The 24,195-nt window shown below is 39.6% G+C and overlaps 1 protein-coding gene across 1 annotated transcript; it reads right to left on the bottom strand.

The window, feature by feature from the left end:
- Nucleotides 1-2,537: 2,537 nt before the first annotated feature.
- Nucleotides 2,538-22,886, bottom strand: cfap100 (cilia and flagella associated protein 100). The gene is made up of 14 exons (XM_060918285.1): nt 22,859-22,886; nt 20,906-21,009; nt 15,017-15,218; nt 14,799-14,866; nt 14,526-14,689; nt 12,736-12,816; nt 12,331-12,536; nt 7,890-7,998; nt 7,767-7,803; nt 3,943-4,097; nt 3,698-3,830; nt 2,982-3,184; nt 2,788-2,881; nt 2,538-2,651 (listed from the first exon to the last, which is right to left on the bottom strand). Exons 1-14 carry the CDS (start codon nt 22,884-22,886, stop codon nt 2,538-2,540), a joined length of 1,698 nt encoding a protein of 565 aa, XP_060774268.1.
- Nucleotides 22,887-24,195: the final 1,309 nt, after the last annotated feature.

Below are 24,195 nucleotides of genomic sequence, written 5' to 3' on the forward strand. Positions count from 1 at the left end.
AGTATTCTGCTTCAAAAGAGACAAATATTTTCTTGCAAAAATAATTTACAACCTCCTCATATGGTGAGTGTTTTCCAGAAAGGACATTGTTGACAGACAAAGGATACTGTTGGAAGCAATTAGGTTGCAAAAAAAAAAGTAACTTACACTTAAATATCTTTCTATTGTGAATGAAAATACGTCCCAAAGTAAAACCTAGTTAGTGCTAAAAAAAAAAAAATGCAATTCTGAATTTAACCAATAAAATCTAAGTGTAATAATTAAAGGAGAATTAAATGAAGTGACCATAAGGTCAAAACTGAGCCCATATTTGACTCTTACAAACATATAAGAACTTATGACAGACATTCATGCTTTAGGTAGAGCTGGAGTGTCCCTGAAGAATAAGAAATAAGAAACCCCAGTATATATACACTAGATCTAGTTGCAGGAGTTACAGTGCGTGAAAGTTTGTGAACCCTTTAGAATTTTCTATATTTCTGCATAAATATGACCTAAAACATGATCAGATTTTCACACAGGTCCTAAAAGTAGATAAAGAGAACCCAGTTAAACAAATGAGACAAAAAAAAAAAACTTTTGGAAGGCCTCACCACTGTGAGTGCTTTGTAATTGTCAGACATAAAGCTGAAACATCGGAAAGTTTTCAGAACAGAAGGCTTAGTAGTCTTTCAATAACATGACAAGCTACATTTTTTTGTCTTGTTAACTTCAAGAAAGAGAATAGAGAGCTTGGTGAAGGATTGGCTGTTTATATAGTGGTGCTTGAAAGTTTGTGAACCCTTTAGAATTTTCTATATTTCTGCATAAATATGACCTAAAACAACATCAGATTTTCACACAAGTCCTAAAAGTAGATAAAGAGAACCCAGTTAAACAAATGAGACAAAATTATTATACTTGGTCATTTATTTATTGAGGAAAATGATCCAATATTACATATCTGTGAGTGGAAAAAGTATGTGAACCTCCAGGATTAGCAGTTACTTTGAAGGTGAAATTAGAGTCAGGTGTTTTCAATCAGTGGGATGACAATCAGGTGTGAGTGGGCACCCTGTTTTATTTAAAGAACAGGGATCTATCAAAGTCTGATCTTCACAACACATGTTTGTGGAAGTGTATCATGGCACGAACAAAGGAGATTTCTGAGGACCTCAGAAAAAGCATTGTTGATGCTCATCAGGCTGGAAAAGGTTACAAAACCATCTCTAAAGAGTTTGGACTCCACCAATCCACAGTCAGACAGATTGTGTACAAATGGAGGAAATTCAAGACCATTGTTACCCTCCCCAGGAGTGGTCGACCAACAAAGATCACTCCAAGAGCAAGGTGTGTAATAGTCGGCGAGGTCACAAAGGACCCCAGGGTAACTTCTAAGCAACTGAAGGCCTCTCTCACATTGGCTAATGTTAATGTTCATGAGTCCACCATCAGGAGAACACTGAACAACAATGGTGTGCATGGCAGGTTTGCAAGGAGAAAGCCACTGCTCTCCGAAAAGAACATTGCTGCTCATCTGCAGTTTGCTAAAGATCACGTGGTGTGGACAAGCCAGAAGGCTATTGGAAAAATGTTTTGTGGATGGATGAGACCAAATAGAACTTTTTGGTTTAAATGAGAAGCGTTATGTTTGGAGAAAGGAAAACACTGCATTCCAGCAGAAGAACCTTATCCCATCTTTGAAACATGGTAGTGGTAGTATCATGGTTTGGGCCTGTTTTGCTGCATCTGGACCAGGACGGCTTGCCATCATTGATGGAACAATTAATTCTGAATTATACCAGCAAATTCTAAAGGAAAATGTCAGGACATCTGTCCATGAACTGAATCTCAAGGAGGGTCATGGAGCAAGACAACAACCCTAAGCACACAAGTAGTTCTACCAAAGAATGGTTAAAGAAGAATAAAGTTAATGTTTTGGAATAGCCAAGTCAAAGTCCTGACCTTAATCCAATCGAAATATTGTGGAAGGACCTGAAGCGAGCAGTTCATGTGAGGAAACCCACTAACATCCCAGAGTTGAAGTTGTTCTGTACGGAGGAATGGGCTAAAATTCCTCCAAGTGCAGGACTGATTAACAGTTACCAGAAACGTTTAGTTGCAGTTATTGCTGCACAAGGGGGTCACACCAGATACTGCAAGCAAATGTTCACATACTTTTGCCACTCACAGATATGTAATATTGGATCATTTTCCTCAATAAATAAATGACCAAGTATAATATTTTTGTCTCATTTGTTAACTGGGTTCTCTTTATCTACTTTTAGGACTTGTGTGAAAATCTAATGATGTTTTAGGTCATATTTATGCAGAAATATAGAAAATTCTAAAGGTTTCACAAACTTTCAAGCACCACTGTAGGTGGTGTTATTCTGAAAGGCAGCCATGGTTGTGAAACAGCCCGTAAATTGGTCCGTGTTTAGCAGGATAGGGACAGTGTCTCTGTTGAGGCTCCTGCCCAGGGGCCAGGATGAAATAATGTGTCCCTGACTGGGAGGGTAGAATGCTGATTGAGTCATTAGTAACCAACGAATGCTTTAAGTGAAGAAGTAAAGATATTCCTCCTTCTCCTCGTCTGCGATCTCACTGTGCTCTTTGTTCTTGTGTTTACGAACAGGAGGCTGGGAGCGAGGCATCAACTTCCTACCAGACTAGAAAAAGAATACAAGAAGGGTTAGATTTTAGACAGGTGCTTATTGTGCATTCACATTGTTAACTCAGCTCCTTGTTAAAGTTATTCATATCTCTTTTTAACTCTATTTCTAAATAATTTGGCCTCTGTCTTACAGTTCGCTTGATCTCAGCTTGGGCTCTCTCAATGGCTTTCTTTATTCTCTCTTCTTGGTGCTGTTTCTGCAGAGTGAGCTTCTCATCTCGCAATCTACAAGAACACAAAAATGCTGGCATGTAGATGCTATGTAGTTGATTAACTTAGTAAAGCTGCTGTGAAAGTAGTGAATTAGAATATTTATTCATCAAACCTGAGTCTCTTCTCCTTTTCCTTGGCTCTCTCGGCCATTGCAAGATGGTCTTCGGGAATGACCTCTATGCTCTCCAGCAGATCACAAAGCAGGTTCTCTATGGCCGTCAACATCTGCAATGTGCCCAGGTTGGTTTCGCTGTCTCCAATGCAGCTCCGGTAGACCTCCTCTACCTTCTGGCCCAGAGCATTCAGAGTGCGCTCCTGAGAAGGAAAAGAGACACGCAGTAAAAATTAACAAGAGGGAGATGAAAGGATACAGGAAACCAAAGCACTGCGCGAATATGTTAAGTGTGTACAAGTTTTACATTTTGAGCTTATGTGTGTAATTGTGATGAGATTTTTACATCATGTCTTTTCTTGGTGCACTTTCTACTATTGAGAAGACAGATACAATGTACTAAATGCAAGCACTGTAAATGTATTAGTTCAAAGTAAAAGGAAAAATAGTACCCTGCCTTTCGCCCGTAGTCAGCTGGGATAGGCTCCAGCTTGCCTGCGACCCTGTAGAACAGGATAAAGCGGCTACAGATAATGAGATGAGATGAGAAAAGAAATTGTGGATATACAGTTATAGACATAGCAAGAGATAGCCTAAAGATTTTACTTTAAAGAGGTATACCTTAATCTCAGCTATTATTTTTTTTTACTAAGCAGACTTACAGTTCTTTTTTATATGCATAATAAAATTAAAGATAACACAATGGTTTTCCTTACATCCTCTGCTTTGCTCTTTCCAAAGTCAAAGAACCTGGTATTGAGCTCCAGTTCTGCGGTTTTCTCTTTTTCTCTCTTAAGAGTCTCTGACATGGCGTCAGTCTGTTGCTTCAGGTGGTTGGCTTCTCGCTCACTATATGCACATAATCATTGAAACAGAAATCTAAGGTTCAAAAGGCTCTTAATGAGGTTTCTAATGCTGGTTTATGCTGATATAGCCACTATGAACCATATAATATCCTCACATGTTCTTGCGAGTCTGTTCCATGGTTTGTTTGAACTCCTCCAGACTCTCCTCGGTCTCCTGAGAGTTTTGTATCAGTGAGAGATTCTGTTCTTCCAATTCACTGAGCAGGTCCAGCAGCTGTTGAGGATCTGTGAAGTACAGCTCTGGATCCTCCTACAAGGGACGCAGTGACAAACATCAACCAGTAGGTGAGCAGTTCAGGACAAGAAATTACAGACATGTAACTTCTTAATATGAATTTGTCTTACATTGATCAATTTTGGCTCTGATTTAACACAACAGACCTCCAGATATGAACATTTATAAAGTATATACATTATCCTAACAAGTTTTATACCACAGCACTTTTGAATGCTTGATTCTGACTGGTCAGAAGACTTTGATCAGTTCTGTGTAATAGCACGGATGAGACAGTAGTTTTCCCTGTAAGGTTGAGAATTATGTGCTCATTCTAATGTATTATGGTTTCTATAGTAAGAGCTTATTCGCAAGGATATGTAAAGCAAACAAACCACATTTCTGGAAGGCCTCACCACTGTGAGTGCTTTGTAATTGTAAGACATAAAGCTGAAACATTGGAAAGTTTTCAGAAGGCTTAGTAGTCTTTCAATAACATGACAAGTTAAATTTTTTTGTCTTGTTAACTTCAAGAAAGAGAATAAAGAGCTTGGTGAAGGATTGGCTGTTTATACAGTGGTGCCTGAAAGTTTGTGAACCCTTTAGAATTTTCTATATTTCTGCATAAATATGACCTAAAACAACATCATATTTTCACACAAGTCCTAAAAGTAGATAAAGAGAACCCAGTTAAACAAATGAGACACAAATATTATACTTGGTCATTTATTTATTGAGGAAAATGATCCAATATTACATATCTGTGAGTGGCAAAAGTATGTGAACCTCTAGGATTAGCAGTTAATTTGAGGGTGAAATTAGAGTCAGGTGTTTTCAATTAATGGGATGACAATCAGGTGTGTGTGGGCACCCTGTTTTATTTAAAGAGCAAGGATCTATCAAAGTCTGATCTTCACAACACGTTTGTGGAAGTGTATCATGGTACGAACAAAGAAGATTTCTGGGGACCTCAGAAAAAGCATTGTTGATGCTCATCAGGCTGGAAAAGGTTACAAAACCATCTCTAAAGAGTTTGGACTCCACCAATCCAGTCAGACAGATTGTGTACAAATGGAGGAAATTCAAGACCATTCTTACCCTCCCCAGGAGTGGTCGACCAACAAAAATCACTCCAAGAGCAAGGCATGTAATAGTCGCCGAGGTCACAAAGGACCCCAGGGTTAACTTCTAAGCAACTGAAGGCCTCTCTCACATTGGATAATGTTAATGTTCATGAGTCCACCATCAGGAGAACACTGAACAACAATGGTGTGCATGGCAGGGTTGCAAGGAGAAAGCCACTGCTCTCCAAAAAGAACATTGCTGCTCATCTGCAGTTTGTTAAAGATCACATGGACAAGCCAGAAGGCTATTGGAAACATGTTTTGTGGATGGATGAGACCAAAATAGAACTTTTTGGTTTAAATGAGAAGTGTTATGTTTGGAGAAAGGAAAACACTGCATTCCAGCATAAGAACCTTATCCCATTTGTGAAACATGGTGGTGGTAGTATCATGGTTTGGGCCTGTTTTGCTGCATCTGGGCCAGGATGGCTTGCCATCATTGATGGAACAATGAATTCTGAATTATACCAGCAAATTCTAAAGGAAAATGTCAGGACATCTGTCCATGAACTGAATCTCAAGGTGGGTCATACAGCAAGACAACGACCCTAAGCACACAAGTCGTTCTACCAAAGAATGGTTAAAGAAGAATAAAGTTAATGTTTTGGAATGGCCAAGTCAAAGTCCTGACCTTAATCCAATCGAAATGTTGTGGAAAGACCTGAAGCGAGCAGTTCATGTGAGGAAACTCACCAACATCCCAGAGGTGAAGCTGTTCTGTACGGAGGAATGGGCTAAAATTCCTCCAAGCCGGTGTGCAGGACTGATCAACAGTTACCGGAAACGTTTAGTTGCAGTTATTGCTCCACAAGGGGGTCACACCAGATACTGAAAGCAAAGGTTCACATACTTTTGCCACTCACCGATATGTAATATTGGATCATTTTCCTCAATAAATAAATGACCAAGTATAATATTTTTGTCTCATTTCTTTAACTGGGTTCTCTTTATCTACTTTTAGGACTTGTGTGAAAATCTGATGATGTTTTAGGTCATATTTATGCAGAAATATAGAAAATTCTAAAGGGTTCACAAACTTTCAAGCACCACTGTAGGTACGATAGTATAAGTGACAGGAATTAACTTTTTTTCACAGAAGTCCCACAACAATAAATATAACTGATAATATACACAGACTATTTAACGTTATACAGGAAGCTAGAACTCCTTAAACACCTACTGCGATGCTGTTAGTTGACACACACACACACAAAAAAGCTTTTGATCGGCTAGAGTGGCATTAGAGTGATATCAAGGTTAGAAAAGCGTTGGCATGGAAGGCATGCATTAAACTAAATAAAATATGGAAGTCTGACCTCCCAAGGCCCCTGAAAATAAAGCTATTCCAAGCCACAGTTGAAAGCGTGCTGCTATATGGTTGTGAGACCTGGACCATTACAAAGAAAATCAGGAAAGCCCTGGATGGGTGTTACACCAGAATGTTGAGAGCAGTTTTGAATGTGAGCTGGAAATCACATATGACCATCAGAGAACTATATGGTGACCACACCTCATCTCACAACTAAAATCACTATCAGGAGACTAGCTTTTGCAGGACATTGTAAAAGGGCAGAAGGGAGTGTGGTGTCAAAATTGGTTACGTGAAAGCCTACACAAGGGAGAAGAACTCAAGGGCGTCCCATGAAGACCTATGTTGACCTACTACAGGATGACACCGGCTATGAGATCCAGGAGATTGAAACCAGCATGCAGGACAGACGTTTCTGGAGAGCCATCATCAATGCCCGACAGCAAGAGTCGACAGAGTCAGTGAGTCAGTGAGTGAGTGAGTGAGTGAGTGTGAGTGGCACTACCTATGGCCAGTAATGGAGACATTTGGTCATAGGGCCAAATTTATTGATATGGTTTGTGTGTTCTATGCAAATCCCATGGTTATGGTTTCGACCATTCAGAACCCTTCTCAACTGAATGGTGCTTTCAGCAGGGATGCACGATTTCACTCGAACCATTGGTTCAAATGATAAGGCAAAACTGTAATATCTAGATTAAATCAAGTAACAACCCAATTTCACTGTATGCAGACGACATTCTATTGTACATCTCTGATTTTGAGGAAACTATTCCAAACATTTCTAAGATTTTCAATTAATTTGGCTCATTCTCTGGTGATAAAATTAATTGAAACAAGTCTAATCTACTTCTACTAAACAACAAGATGGTAACACCATCCATGTGTGGTATGATACCAATCCAATCCATAATTACATACTTGGAAATTATAATACACACCTCACTAAACAAAACTGTCAGAAACAACTATGAGGCAATACTAGGAAACATCCAAAGTGACCTTGTCAAGTGGTCTACTCTCCAAGCATCACTATCATCTAGGATTGCTGCCATTAAAATAAACATCTACCTCGTGTTCATTTCCTCAGTGCAATGATCCTGCTACCTCCACCACTGACATTTTGGAAAAGACTTGATTCTCTAATTCGCAAGTACATATAGAACAATAAACAACCGAGGTTAAGCTCGTTACAAACACAGAGATGTACTTTCCCTTTAAGCATGTATTATAAACAAATAAACAGTTACTTTGGATATAATTCGCACTGACCTCATATTCCGAGTTGTCACTTTCAGAAGCAGGGCTGCTACAAACACAACAAAAGTTATCAATTAAACTTTTGTACTTCACACGGAACGTATGTGCACGGGTATATGTGTGTACTGTACAAACATGTTGATGCTCTGAGGAGTTGATTTGACGCTGTCTCCGGAAGGAGCCTGGGCCTCACGAAGAGGACGCAGCTCTCGTGAAACAGGGCTCCTCTTCTCTCGACCTGTATCTGTGTATCAGATGGAATAAGAATGAGTCATATAACACTGTATCCCCCAAGAGAAAAAGATATGATGTATGACAAGGAACAATTTAGGTTTGTGTAATAATGAAAGTAGTTTTGGCCATAACATGTACTACATATAAATGTACAAAACACATTCATAGATATATATTTTTATTGTTAAATTTTTATCTGTATATTGTGTAGTCAGCTTGTTCTTGGGATCTTTTTCCTTCTAAATTCTATTTTATGTTGTACAGTGTGTCTTTTTCTTTTCGCATGTCTGATAACTTGCTGCTGTAAGGCAGCTGGGCCATAGAAGGTTCACGCTGCACGCTGCATGCTGCACACTACACGCTACACGCGTGTAAAGAAAAGTGGACAAACGTAGCATGACTTGCTCTGGGCCATAGAACGGCGTTCACGTTGCACGCTGCACGCTGCACACTTCACGCGTGAAGCGTGAAATGAACATGCACACTTTTTTTCTAGGCGTGAAGATGGAAATTCCAGTCAATGCATGCGGTCACCGCCGCGCCAGCCAATCAGAACGGGTCTAGGGAGATAACTCTATGCTTTCAGGGGAAAACTTCAGAAAAAATATAATTGAATGATATAATTGAAAAATAGTTCTTCATCGGGATTGTCAAGCAGATTATAGAATGTTCGGTGAAATTCACCACGGGTTTCTCTCAGAAGGAAGTGTTCTCGGCTCCAAATTCTGTTCCTTTTTCTCTTCCTCTGTCTCAGTAAAAGCAGAATGAGGCAATCGTCGTCATCCGAAGAGTCCGTATTGTTGGTTACTCGGTCAAAGTAGAACAGACGCAACACGTGAACATCCAAGCATGAAGTTTAATGGCCCAGGGTCCGGTTCTTCACGTGAACGTGTAGCGTGTAGCATGCAGCGTGCAGCGTGAACCTTCTATGGCCCAGCAGCCTAACAAAACAATTTCCCAGCTTGGAATCAATCAATCAATCAATCAATCAATCAATCTATCTATCTATCTATCTATCTATCTATCTATCTATCTATCTATCTATCTATCTATCTATCTATCTATCTATCTATCTATCTATCTATCTATCTATCTATCTATCTATCTATCTATCTATCTATCTATCTATCTATCTATCTATCTATCTATCCAGGGCTGAAATATGCAATAGACAATATAGACTATGCAAAAAAAGCATTCCAGCACAAACCAGGGTTTGTTCATATAATATAAAAAACCTGTCAAAATCCCAACCAGTCTTTCATCACATTGCGTTAATTGTTTACCCATATAGTTTAAATATGATTGCACTGAAATACTTTTGGTGTTTGAATAAAAATCCTGAGTAAGTTACTCTGTTTCACCACTTTCTCACTAGCTGTTTGATACACAGCCTGTAGTGATGGCTACATATACAGTGCCTTGCAAAAGTATTCATACCCCTTGAACTTTTTCACATTTTTCCAACTTACAACCACAAACTTAAAAGTTTTTTATTGAGATTTTATGTGATAGACCAACACAGAGTAGCACATAATCTCATCTCATTATCTCTAGCCGCTTTATCCTTTTACAGGGTCGCAGGCAAGCTGGAGCCTATCCCAGCTGACTACGGGCGAAAGGCAGGGTACACCCTGGACCCGGACCTTCTTGCTGTGAGGTGACAGTGCTAACCACTACACCACCGTGCCGCCCAGTAGCACATAATTGTGAAGTGAAATGAAAATGATAAATGGTCTTCAAAATTTTAAACAAATAAAAATCTGAAAAATGTGGTGTGCATTAGTATTCAGCCCCCTGTACTCTGATACCTCTAAATACAATCCAGTGCAATCAATTGCCTTCAGAAGTCATCTAATTAGTTAATAGAGTCCTACTGTGTGTAATTTACTCTCAGCATAAATACACTTGTTCTGTGAAGGCCTCAGTGGTTTGTTAGAGAACACTGAAGAACAAACAGCATCATGAAGACCAAAGAACTCACCAGACAGGTCAGGGATAAAGTTCTGGAGAAGTTTAAAGCAGGGGTAGGTTATAAAAAAATATCCCAAGCTCTGAACATCTCAAGAAGCACTGTTCAATCCATCATTCAAAAATGGAAAAAGTATGGCACAACTGCAAACCTACCAAGACATGGCTGTCCACCTAAACTAACAGAGTGAGCAAGGAGAGCACTGGTTGGAGAAGCAGCCAAGAGGCCCATGATCACTCTGGAGGAGCTGCAGAAATCCACAGCTCAGGTGGGAGAATCTGTGCACAGGACAACTATAAGTCGTACACTCCACAAATCTGGCCTTTTTGAAAGAGTGGCAAGAAGAAAGCCATTGTTGAAAGACAGGCATAATAAGTCATGTAGGGGACACAGCAAATGTGTGGAAGAAGGTGCTTTGGTCAGATGAGACCAAAGTTGAACTTTTTGGCCTAAATGCAAAGCACTGTGTGTGGCAGAAAACTAACACTGCTCATCACCCTGCACACACCATCCCCACTGTGAAACATGGTGGTGGCAGCATCATGCTATGGAGATGCTTTTCTTCAGCAGGGACAGGGAAGCTGGTCAGAGTTGATGGGAAGATGGATGGAGCTAAATACAGGGCAATCCTGGAAGAAAACCTGTTGGAGGCTGCAAAAGACTTGAAACTGGGAAGGAGATTCACCATCCAGCAAGACAATGACCCTAAACATACAGCCAGAGCTACAATGGAATGGTTTAGATCAAAGAATATTCATGTGTTAGAATGGCCCAGTCAAAGTCCAGACCTAAATCCCACTGAGCATCTGTGGCAAGACTTGAAAATTGCTGTTCACAGACGCTCTCCATCCAATCTGGCTGAGCTTGAGCTATTTTGCAAAGAAGAATGGGCAAAAATTTCAGTGTCTAGATGTGCAAAGCTGGTAGAGACATACCACAAAAGACTTGCAGCTGTAATTGCAGCAAAGGGTGGCTCTACAAAGTATTGACGCAGGGGGCTGAATACTAATGCACATCACATTTTTCAGATTTTTATTTGTTTAAAATTTTGAAGACCATTTATCATTTTTGTTTCACTTCACAATTATGTGCTACTCTGTGTTGGTCTATCACATAAAATCTCAATAAAGAACTTTTAAGTTCGTGGTTGTAAGGTGGAAAAATGTGAAAAAGTTCAAGGGTTATGAATACTTTTGCAAGGCACTGTAGATTTACTGTACATTTAATGATAATTGTTTTATTTATTGTTAGTATTGTTTTATGGAACAATGTTTGTCTCTATGTGTCAGCCCTGTGATGACCTGGCGACTTGTCCAGGATGTACCCCGCCTCTCGCCCATAGTCAGCTGGGATAGGCTCCAGTTTGCCTGTGACCCTGTAGTACAGGATAAGCGGCTACAGATAATGGATGGATGGATGGGTTTCACTGAAAGGGCTAACTTATTAACGATAAAGCATTTTATTAACACGTTTTATTTCAAAAGCATAAAACATTTACTTAAAATAATAATAATAATAATAATAATAATAACAACTTTTTAGTTTCAATTTTTAGTCTTAATTGCCCTGAGTTTTTTTTTTTAGCCAAGGATTTTCATTTTGGTGCACTAGTTTTTAATAGAGCCAGTTGCAGTCACAATATATAACCAAGATACAAACCAAGATACAAAAAGTCTTTCTAGATGATTTTCATTTCAGTGGTTATTATTCTAATTTCATATTTATAATTTTTGACTCACACATTTAACTTTTCTTCATCTATAATTACTTTAAACCAAAAACAATCACTTGCATTCAACATTGCAGTATCATACCACAGGGTACCCAGAATGTTTTTTTTTTTAAATGCACTAAACCCCTATCTCTTTATTAGGCTTGGAATTGTCAACAAATATGAATATTCCAGCTTCTATGTAATCTAGGATTATATAATTACATAATTGCCTTAGACCATTTGATTATCATTAAAGTCTGTTGCTCTTTGCTACTTTTTCTTATTTAGAATTATAGTCACGTGACAGAAATGGCAAAAATGTGCTTTTATAATAGCTCATTTTCTTTTACATATAACCATAAAGTTCTTTTACTCTGTCAAATAAGCAGAAGCAACAAATTTTGGATATTTTCTGCGTAGTACAGGTAATTGACTAATTATGCATAAATTATGCGTTAACTGTTTTTAAAGTCACGTGACACCTTATAGCTGTGAGTCTGACCTTGCTATCATGTATTTTTGTAATCTACACACCTAGAGCTTTCAAACAAGCGATGATAGTCTTTGTGACCCTGAATGAGCCAAAAAAGTGGCATGGCCCATGGGCTAATAATATTTGTCCACAAAAAGCAGACTATTCCATGGTGAATACTTACATCTATCAGATTGATGGGTCTTTTTTCCTCGGTCTGTCTCATTGGTCTTTCCCTCATGCTCTCCTTTGTTGATGCCAGAGGTGGGTTTAGTGTGGCTTTTCTTCTTCGCTCTCTGTTTCTGCTGCCATTCTGGAGGAGAAAGCTTAAACAGAAAGTCCCTGTAGAGTTTGTACTCCTGCAGTGTGTCCTCAAGCTTAGAAATGTTGCTGAGTAAAAGATGGAAAAACAGGTGCGCATAAGAACTGAAGGATCAACCAGAATGAAAGCTGGTTAACATGTTGTTGTTGAATTATGCTCATTTGCTGCTAATAGCTTTACTCAGCAATATTCTACAATAAAACAGCAATTAACTTAGTGAAATGTATTAATTTATCATTTAAGTTTTAAGCCAGAATGTAACTGTACCTTTTAATGGCCACCATCTTAGCGGTGACCCTCTTGATCTCAGCTACTTTCTCCAGCTTTGCTTTGCTCTCCTGCTCAGCACTATATATGAGATCACATACATCATCATACGCATACATAAATATAACATTCATTTGCTGGTGATCTTCAAAGTACACTACCTGGCCAAAAAAAAGTCACCATTTGTATTTAAATAAGCAAATACCTAAGAGCCTTTGATTGGATAATTACTACAGGGATTAATGTGTTTCATCTGGCAATGATTCTTTTAACCCTAACTGATGCAGTGAGAAGCTTCTCATTTCTTAATCAAGCATGTTGGAAGATTATCCCATGTTTTAGAAGGGTCAAATTATTGGCCTGCATCAAGAAAGAAAAGGCTTCAATTTGCTAGGGAGCATAAAGATTGGACTCTCGAGCAATATAAAAAGGTCATGTGGTTTGATAAGTTCAGATTTACCCTATACCTGAGCGATGGGCACGTCAGGGTAAGAAGGGAAGCGCATGAAGCGATGCATCCATCATGAATACTGGCCATTGTACAAGCCTCTGGAGGCGGTGTTATGATCTGGGGTTGCTTCAGCTGGTCAGGTTGAGGCTCAGCAACGATATGTGACAATAAACTGAAATCAGCTGACTACATGAATGTACTGAATGACCAGGTTATCACATCAATGGATTTTTTTGATCTCTAAAGGCAGGGGCATATTCCAGAATGAACATCAGGCTCAAATCGTGAAAAAATGGTTCAGAGAGCATGAGGAATCATTTTCACACATTAATTAGCCGCCACAGAGTCCTGACCTTAACCCCACTGAAAGTCTTTGGAAGCTTTTACAGAGTGGTTCGACTCACCTGTAACCAAGACAACATCTCTGAAAAAAATTAATGCAATTCTAGATGAAAATAAATGTTGTGATGTTGCATAAGGAATGTTGAAACAATGCCATGGCAAATGCATGTTGTAACCAAAGCTAAACACGGTTGAACAAAAGATTATAGCGTGCGACTTTTTGTTTCCCAGCGTAATTTGCAAATGCAGTCACCAAACCTACTAGATCTGGCTCACTGTGCAAGTTAGAGGTGACTGTTGTCTAATTCTGTACATTTTAGAATATTGTATGGCAGTTATTAAGGGATTCGCCACAACAGATGTTTTAAATCCCATTTAATAACCTATTAATTTTTGTCTTTTTGTATTGCTTTATTCATTTATGTTTTATTCATTCATCAATTTATTATTTTTTATGCCTCTGCCACCTTAAGGTGCAGGAGGCATTATGTTTTCTGGTTGTCCGTCTGTCCGTGCATCCGTCCGTCCGTGCGTCTGTCCGTCCCGAAACCTTGTGAACACGATATCTCAAAGGCTAATGAAAGGAATTTCACTAAACTTTCACCATTTGTGCGCTTTAGGACAAACATGAACTGATTAGATTTTGAGATCAAAAGGTCTAAGGTCAAGGTCACTGTGAGGTCAAATGTCTGTCCAAAAACCTTGTGAACACAATATCTCCAAGGCTAATACAAGTAATTTCACCAGGTCAAGATTACTGTGAGGTCAAATGTCCATCCCCAAATCACAACTTAATAAGGCGTGTAGTCTACCGGACGGAGGCATCCCCATCGACGCCGTTGGCGTAGAGTTCTATCTAGTTCTGTTTGAAATTGCTGGATTTTATTGTGCAGCACTTTGTCAGGCATTGCCTTAAATGTGGTATATAGAATAAAAGTGACTTGTTTTGTTTGACATGCAGTTCTGTGCATCTGTATGCTTTGTGTGATGGCATTACATTCTGATGGCCTCCACTGAGTTCTTGTCGTTTTCTTTTAGAAATGTGTCAAACAAGGAAGCGTCATCCTCCAGGAGCTTTTCAGCTTTAGCCAACTTTTTCTCTTCATGACTTGCCTGCTCCTCGAGCTTTGCAATCTCTTCTCTCTTTACTGCCAGAGCATACTTGAAGAGGGAGAGACAGAAGGAGCAAAAAAGACAGAAATTTAAATAAACTGTCTGAACAGACTAGGCAGTGCATTTGTAAGAGGTTGTGAGTGAAGACAAATTATACCTCTAGGTAGAACATCTCTCGTTTCTTGTCGACGAACTCCCGTATGCTCTCTTTTTCAATGTTACGATCTATGATGGAATATAATATACAATATCTCAATGGATATGGGAGTAAATAAAGTAGTTTTATTGTCTTTTTCAAGCAGGTGTTCCTCAAATTAAAATATACAGTGTGTGCATGTTTGTTTATTTCTTTGTTGGCTCTCATCTTTGGCTCACCTTTGATCATGATCAGTTTGGGTGCAGGGGCATTTTGGGGAAGCTGGACTCCACTCTGTGAGCGGTTTGCGGTGCCCTCTTCCTCATCCTCTTCCTCCAGGCCACCTCTGAGTTTTCTCCTCAGCTCTAACTGTTGGGCTTTTATCCTGCCTGAGTATGTCTTCTTCTCATGAACAGATAAACTCAGATTTCTCTGAAATTCCTACACACAAGATCAACTTACTGAATATACTATTATAGCTTTCTCTTTACCCCAACTCACAGGGGCTGTATAGTAAGTAAAAAGGGGCATTGCTAAGAGTAAAGGTCTTCAAATGCTTTGCTCTTAAAAGCATTCTTTTTATGTTGGAGTCTGTTAGAGGCCGGTGCTGTGGTAATATTTAAAGATTGTATTATGTGACTAATCCTGTTCTGTTTAAATTCAAATAAATAGGTACACTGTGTCATCATGGTTTATGGTCACTGAAAAATGTAAAATGTGGCTTTATGAGTTAGTAGGATAGAAATCATTTAAAGAAAATGAATAGTATACTCACTGAATACACACTTACCACAACTTTTACAAGTTACGTTTTCAACTGTATTGCCATTTCAAGCTTGAAATAAACAAAATAAGCTTGAAATAAACAAAACCACCAAACAATCCATTTACCGTGCAGAAGCACTTCACTCTGGGTCCTAAGAAGAATGTTCTTAGATTCTCAAAATAGATAAAAAGATATTGTATATACACTCTCTGGCATATGAATACAGACTATGACATGATTATACACTATATGAGCAAAAGTATGTGGACACCTGACCATGGCACCCATATGTTTCCTATTCCTATATTCCATAGGCATGGTATTACAGTTTTTCTCAAATGCTAAAACACAAAAGCCAATCCTCTAAACCAAATGACCAGTTGTCTAAACACATTTACTAAATCTAGCCATCATTTGCCAATATCATAAACACATTTCACATGAAGACACAATTCACAAAACACAATCCTCCATTCTCATAAATCTAAACACATTTTTCCTTGCTAAAACACAAGTTGCAAAAGAACTCTGCTCATATTCTCAAATGAAAGCTCATGTGATGCAAAATGCTTGCCACAGTCAGCAATATTTGAACACAGTGAACACACCTGGCGTCATTAATTACACACAACGACTCAAAATTGAAGACACTTGTTGCTAATGCTGTGACCACATGTATAAAAGCAAGTTCAGAGTGCACAGTTTGCTGAAGATTCCAGACAAACACAATGGATGAAGGCAGAGTCAGGGGAAGAGGAATTCAAGTCAGAGGAGCTGACCATGGAGGGAGAAGAGCTGGCCATGGAAGAAGAGGAGCAGGCCAACGAGGAAGTGGAGTTCAAATCAGAGGAGGAAGAGGTGCAGGCCAACGAGGAAGAGGAGGCGGCCAACAAGGGAGAGGACAAGGTCCAGGAGGGAGAGCAAGACAACCTCACGCCATCATTACGGACGAGATGCGAGCAACAGTCATTGACCATGTCATTGTCCATGGCATGACAATGGCTGAAGCAGGACTAAGAGTCTGTCCAAACCTGAGTAGGTTCACCGTGGCCACCATTATCAGGGCATTCAGACAACACAACAGGTATTGTACTCTATTGCTTTCTTTGTCACAATACAGTTTTACAAGCCTGTGAAAGTAGTCTATTGGTTTCAAATCAATTGTTATTGTAAAACATGTCAATTGACAACACATCTTTCTTTCTTTAGAGTTGAAAGAATGCCACATAGAGGTGGGAGGGTTGCCATATTTACAGCGGCACAAGAAACCATCATTGTGGATATGGTTCGTGAGAACAACCTCATCAGACTCCGGGAGATCAGAGACAAAGTCATTGCCGATAATGTCAACTTTGAGAGCATTGATGTCAGCTTGGCCACAATAGACCGAGTTCTCCGGCGCCAAAAGATGCGGATGAAACAGGTCTGTGGGGTTCCCTTTGAGCGCAACTCTGCGCGACACAAAGACCTACGTTACGAGTATGTGCAAGTAAGTATACATCCATCTTCACAGTACAGTTAGTGGACATACTGTGTTGCTCAGTGGCCTACATTACTTCTGGACAATACTGTGCTACCTGATTGACTGTTCTGAACACCTGTGCACTTTCACATTTTCACAGAGGATATTACAGTTGGACGCGATGGCCAGACCTCATGAGTACCTCTTCCTGGATGAGGCTGGCTTCAACCTGCAGAAACGAAGGCAAAGAGGCCGTAACATCATTGGCCAAAGAGCCATCACTGAGGTTCCTGGCCAACGGGGGGGTAATACTACTCTTTGTGCGGCCATGGGTTCGGAGGGGCTTGTCCACCAGCATGCTGTCCTTGGGTCTTACAACACCCAACGTCTCCTCACCTTCCTAGAGGAGCTAAGAGACATCCTCCTGGACCGCCAACAACACCATCCTGGGCCCGCACATCCCATTTATGTGATCATTTGGGACAATGTCCGCTTCCACAGAACAAACCAAATCAGAGAGTGGTTCACCACCAACAGTAACCAGTTTTTAAACGTCTGTTTGCCACCCTACTCCCCTTTCCTGAACCCTATAGAGGAGTTCTTCTCATCGTGGAGATGGAAGGTTTATGACAGACAACCATACACTAGAGAGAACCTCCTAAGGGCAATGGAGCTGGCCTGTGGTGACATCCCAGTGGAGGCCTTCCAAGGATGGATGCGCCATTCCAGGGCGTTTTTCCCGCGGTGCCTGGCAAGAGAGAATATAGCCTGCGATGTGGATGAGGTGATGTGGCCCGATGCAGCTCAGCGACATGATGCCGCACAGTGATTGTGGTGTGAATAAAGTAAATAAAAAAACTTCACACCCTGAACATGTTTTCAAGAGTACTGTTGTGTGCAATAGATTCTGTTTTTGCATTGAGTTGTTACAGTAGTGTACATGCAGTATTTTCTATAGATTTATACTCTTCATATGAAACTCACAAATCTAAATGCCTAATCCTCTACAGAGATCTAAGATCCGTTACTGTAAAGTTTCAAAAAATATGCATTGGCAGTTATGAAACAAAGAACCTTCTCACAAATTAAGCATTGTTTTCAATTGTTTTGCTGTAGTGTGTAATGATGTGTTTACATTTTTGAAAGCTTCGAGCTGCTCTTTTGGTGTGAAAGTTTTAGTTTTGAAGTAAGAAGGTGTGGTTGTGTTTATGTAGCTTTAGAAAAGGGTGTTGTGTTTAGACATTGGGGAACATAGAGGAAACGTTTGTGAAATGTTTTAGCATTTGAGAAAAACTGTAATATGGAGTTGGTACTACCTTTGTTGCTATAACACCCCCCACTCTTCTGGGAAGGCTTTCCATTCGACTAAACCATGTGTTTATGGACACTGCCATGATGGAACAGGTTTGGACCCCTTAGTTCCAGTGTAAGGAAAATAATAATGCTGCAGAATATGCTTAAGACACTTAAGCGTAGAGCGCGTTATTCTTGAGAGTAGGATGGAAGCCACTGGGAGGGGAGATAAGATAAAACTTTATTTATGCCTCAGTGGGGAAATTTACATGTTTCAGCAGTTCACAGATAGAAATAGAAAAGGGTCAGGAATAAACAGTAACAAAAAAAAATAGAGTGCAGTAAAAGTATTTTAAAAAACTTATAAGTATTAAAAAAACGTACAAACACAGGCCATGTACATAATGTACATAACAAAAAAGGAGGTGGGATAGACCCAGGCAACGATGGCATTGAGACATAAAAGAATGGTTGAACATGCCTGTAGGGGAGGCAACCCATCTGGTAATAGACAGGAAACATTTTAGGGCAGCTGTCAAAATGGCCACATCACACTAAGTGATATGCCATACTACTACAGAAAATAAAAACATTCTAGACAATCACGTGCCTCCAACTCTGAGGCAAACGTTTGGGGAAGGCCACCCATTAGGGTTATGTTTGGGTGTCCACATACTTTTGGCCATCTTTATAAAACACATCAGTGTTTTCCAACCCATTTCTGCAATGGTTAATCAGTGGGTTCTTTGTACATTTGAGGATTCTTATAAAAGGTGTTTACTACTTTGGGACCCTTTTTGATATGGAAATAGTCTGTTGTAGAGGTCCACAGAACTTAGAGAGCCTGAATAAAGGTTTATGCAAGACACATTTTCACAGAATGCTTTCTTTTTAGACGAAGGTATTTCTAAAATTAGGTTTTTTTCCCGAAATCTTTATAATTCACCCTTTCAGATATTGGAATACCTTTCCATAGGGAATAATCTGTTGTCAGGTTTGGCCTAAGGAGCATAAATACCAAAACCTCAAAGAAGGCAAAGAATTACTGCTTTACTAAAGTATTGGAAAGTGAGATAAAACTACACAAGAAGATCTTTTATAAACATTCTCTTATGTCTCTACTGTTAAGACTGTAATAGGTTTCAGACAGTGTAGCATTTACTGGTAGAATTTAACAAATACCCTCAGATTTTCATTATAATGTGAGTAATATGTGAGTTTTGGTGAAACCGGCTTTCATTCAGTGCAGGAAAATGCTTTGAATGTCCATTCTAGGTATTGTCCCATATGGAGTGTTCCTTTAAGGAGAGTCTCCTTTAGGTACTAGAAGTTTAAATATGAATATAATGTGGAAAATGTTTGCAAATAATCATGTTTCTAAGTATTGTGCTAGATAACAATAGTTGTGCACTTCTTCAGGCAGTGATTCTCATGCAAGAGGTATTGTGTTGAATGCTTTTGATCTAAAGGGGAATTGCTAATATAAAGTCAGTGCAGCTCTAGGCAATGTTATAATTGAAACCATGAACTGCTCATTCTGGTTCGAGTGGTTGCATCACTTTGGTAAGGTAACCTAACATTAAATAGTGAGGCAGTAATGTGTTGCTGTTTTGTCTTATGAAAAGTACTGAAACCAGTTTAGCATAGAAAGAGTGCCAATACTATGGGGCATGTTCACAATGCTGGGTATCAACCGTGTAACACCACTGTTGAAAAATAAACTGTCCCATATATGAAGGTTGTATTTTTTGGAAGTATATACCTAACGGAAATGAAAAATAGAAGTGGGCAAACACTATTTTTCCTGATGCAGTATGCATCAGTAGTCTATGATAAAAATTGTTTCAAAATCTATTCTATTCCCTTCTAGTGGGTTCATTCATTTGGTTTGATAGCATGCAATATTGTTAGCATATTGCTTATCTTATGTGTATTACGTCACTCTACTGGAATATATATATATATATATATATATATATATATATATATATATATATATATATATACAATGCCAGCCAATATTATTTATTATTTGAAGTTGGTAATTGGGTTTTGATTCCCAATGTTATGAACACACTCTGTGCCAGTTTTATAGTCTTGTTTAACACTTGTTAATTTTTATTTAATTCATTCCCTCCTTGTTGTAAAAAAAAAAAAAAAGTCATGTATTGTGATCTGCTAATAATATTTTGTGGCTTTTTTTTCATGCACTCTTAAATAAGCAGGCTAAATAAGGATCACTGAGCTGCAGAGCGTTAGATAAATAACTATGACATAAAATGCACACTATTTGCCATTAAAATCTAAGATATTAAAATATTTTGAAGCAGCACGACTGATATATACAGTCGTATGCTAAGGTAAGGATCTACACACTCTTAATAGGTCTGACAGACACTACCTATAATACATTAAACCTGAATTAAACCATAATCACCTCTTTTAATATACAGATTTAACTATAAATTTAATGCGGAGTTGAGAGCAATTATTAGTACTTAGAGTAAATGAGGGGCCCGATTAAATACAACACTAAGACTAAATTCAACACTTCAGATAATAAATCCACCCCAGTTATTTCGCTGTGTTTTCTGCTGGGTCACATACTAGTTTTCTCTGAGCTTTCTCTGTCTTTCCAAAGTGGAAAATGATGTTTTCTTCAGGCATCTTAAAGGGGCTCTGTTCCATCGTGTTCCTATCGCGGCCATCCTCTACAAAACAAAACATTAAACGTACAAAAATATATCATGAATATAATACTAAACGGGCGGCACAGTAGTGTAGTGGTTAGCACTGTCACATCACAGCAAGAAGGTTCTGGGTTTGAGCCCAGCGGCCGACAGGTGCCTTTCTGTGTGGAGTTTGCATGCTGTCTCCGTGTCCGTGCGGGTTTCCTCTGGGTGCTCCGGTTTCCCCCACAGTCCAAAGGCATGCAGGTTAGTTTAACTGGTGACTCTAAGTTGACAGTAGGTGTGAATGTGAGTGTGAATGGTTGTCTTTGTCGATGTGTCAGCCCTGTGATGACCTGGTGACTTGTCCAGGGTGTACCCTGCCTCTCGCCCATAGCCAGCTGGGATAGGTTCCAGCTTGCCTGCGACCCTGTAGGACAGGATAAGTGGCTACAGATATGGATAGATGGATGGATGGATGGATGGCTGGATGGATGGATATAATACTAAACACAAATAAAACCCTGCATTATTAAGTTAATCAAATAATTTAAGGTAGTTTCACTTGTCCCAGGGGAGGTATGGGCCATGTTTCACTTATAGCCCTTAAATGCAATGGGACAACTAACCTATATAGTCTATGACCAATGTACATGAGCAGTTGCGATACTGCACGAGGCTTGAGGAATAAACATCTGGTTTCACATAGTCTGGGTTATCGGCCCCTGCATACACGCTGTTCTTTGTCTATAAATCGAGCTTTTGTATGTTTTTGCGACGATCAGCTGACAATGTTCAAGTAACATACACAAAATAAATTTAGGTCAGAAAATACTGAAACTCCGTAAGACTTTGTTTATACGCCCATACACCCTTGAAATGAGCTAAAATCTGTATAATTTCCGGACAATCCGTATAGGTTGACATGTATGATAACAGTACTATAGATGACACAGACAGTACTAGTGTCATAATGGCACAGAGAAGCCAACATATTGGGTGGCATGGTGGTGTAGTGGTTAGCACTGTCGCCTCACAGCAAGAAGGTTCTGGGTTTGAGCCCAGTGGCTGACGGGGGGTCTTTCTGTGTGGAGTTTGCATGTTCTCCCCGTGTCTGTGTGGGTTTCCTCCAGGTGCTCTGGTTTCCCCCACAGTCCAAAGACATGCAGGTTAGGTTAACTGGTGGCTCTAAATTGACCGTAGGTGTGAATGGTTGTCTGTGTCTGTGTCAGCCCTGTGATGACCTGGCGACTTGTCCAGGGTGTACCCCGCCTCTCGCCCATAGCCAGCTGGGATAGGCTCCAGCTTGCCTGCGACCCTGTAGGACAGGATAAGCGGCTACAGATATGGATGGATGGATGGATGGATGGATGGATGGATGGATATAATACTAAACACAAATAAAACCCTGCATTATTAAGTTAATCAAATAATTTAAGGTAGTTTCACTTGTCCCAGGGGAGGTATGGGCCATGTTTCACTTATAGCCCTTAAATGCAATGGGACAACTAACCTATATAGTCTATGACCAATGTACATGAGCAATATGTTTAGCGATCTAGGGCCAATATGCCATTCACAAAATACAACAAGCTGCAAAATGGCAACCTGCACAATGCTGACCACAGAAATGTGACTTTGGTATAAACTACTGTTTGGGACAAAATGAATAGCCTTCCAAATCAATCAGACTTGTGTTTTTTTGTTGTACAATTATACAGGCCCCTGTGATGACCTGGCGACTTGTCCAGGGTGTACCCCGCATTTCGCCTGTAATCAGCTGGGATAGGCTCCAGCTTGCCTGCGACCCTGTAGAAGGATAAAGCGGCTAGAGATAATGAGATGAGATGAGATGAGAATAATATAGCCATTAGTCATCAGAATTACTTACCTTTTACTGAAGGTACTGCTGATAGCATTCTGCAAGACAGAGTTGTAGCTAAATTAGAATAAACATGTCAGTCTTTTCATAAGCCCTTGACAAATATACTTTACTCAAGTCATCGCCTTTTCAAGCCATTATGAGCCCTTTCTAATTTTTTTAGCTGTTTCAGCTGCTCACAAGGAATGTACTTAAATTTGCTCTATCTTAAAACGCTAATGATGATGCAGTGTCTCACTAGTAGATGGTTACATTTACTGATTATTTGAAGCTATTTTTGTGCACAAATTAAATAGATGCATTTATACATTACACATACATACATTGCACACAGGCAGTGTGATTGAATTTCATATATACAGTTGTGATCAGAAGTTTACATACATAGACATGAATGACATCATGGAAATGAACGTATGTAAACTTCTGACCACAACTGTATTTAAAGTGGGTCTACATATTAGTTATCAAAAAACAGAGTTGTAAGGATATCTTTTTCCTAGCTTATAAAATGATGACATTGCATCATTCTGAACTTCTATCACAATTCTTTGAGGCCCCCCCACACACACACACACACAATCTAGAGAAATAACTATAATTACTGTGACCTTTCACTAGATCACCAAACATTCAATCTGACAAAAAGGAATGACAAAGCAGTAGTGTGTTATACTCTTCTGCAAAAAAATTTCCTGCAGAAATATAAGTGGAAATGTGAATTTATACTGCAGTACTGTTGAATGTTTGCTTCTGATTGGTCAGAAGGTGTTGATTAATTTTCTATGACAACAGCTCAGACAGTAGCTCCAGTTGCAAGGCAAATCACAGGTTTCTAATGTCATCTAATGTTCTAATGTTATCTTTTTTAGTGTGGAGTGCCCATCATACACGTGCCTGTGTGTGTGTTTTATCACAACAAGGATAAGTGTAATGGTTGATAAACTTTCTGTGAGGAAATGTTTAACATCGACAGCAGAAGGAGTCTCCACTGTCAGTGCTTGTAACAGTCTGAGGTAAAGCTATTGTTTTATGATACAAGTGCTTTAAGGCAGGGTGGCACGGTGGTGTAGTGGTTAGCGCTGTCGCCTCACAGTAAGAAGGTCCGGGTTCGAGCCCTGTGGCCGGCGAGGGCCTTTCTGTGCGGGGTTTGCATGTTATCCGCGTGGGTTTCCTCTGGGTGCTCCGGTTTCCCCCACAGTCCAAAGACATGCAGGTTAGGTTAACTGGTGACTCTAAATTGACCGTGAGTGTGAATGGTTGTCTATGTGTCAGCCCTGTGATGACCTGGCGACTTGTCCAGGGTGTACCCCGCCTTTTGCCCGTAGTCAGCTGGGATAGGCTCC

Source organism: Neoarius graeffei, chromosome 4, assembly GCF_027579695.1.
Source record: "Neoarius graeffei isolate fNeoGra1 chromosome 4, fNeoGra1.pri, whole genome shotgun sequence".
Taxonomy (NCBI): Eukaryota; Metazoa; Chordata; class Actinopteri; order Siluriformes; family Ariidae; genus Neoarius; species Neoarius graeffei.

Excerpts from the sequence above, each read along its gene's own strand:
- cfap100 (XM_060918285.1), bottom strand. The coding sequence starts at position 22,886 with ATGCTATCAGCAGTACCTTCAGTAAAAG. Across the intron at positions 3,185-3,697 it reads GAAAGAGCAAAGCAGAGGAT|GAGCGCACTCTGAATGCTCT; the intron begins GTAAGGAAAACC and ends TTTCCTTCTCAG. Across the intron at positions 2,882-2,981 it reads GAAAAGGAGAAGAGACTCAG|ATTGCGAGATGAGAAGCTCA; the intron begins GTTTGATGAATA and ends GTGTTCTTGTAG.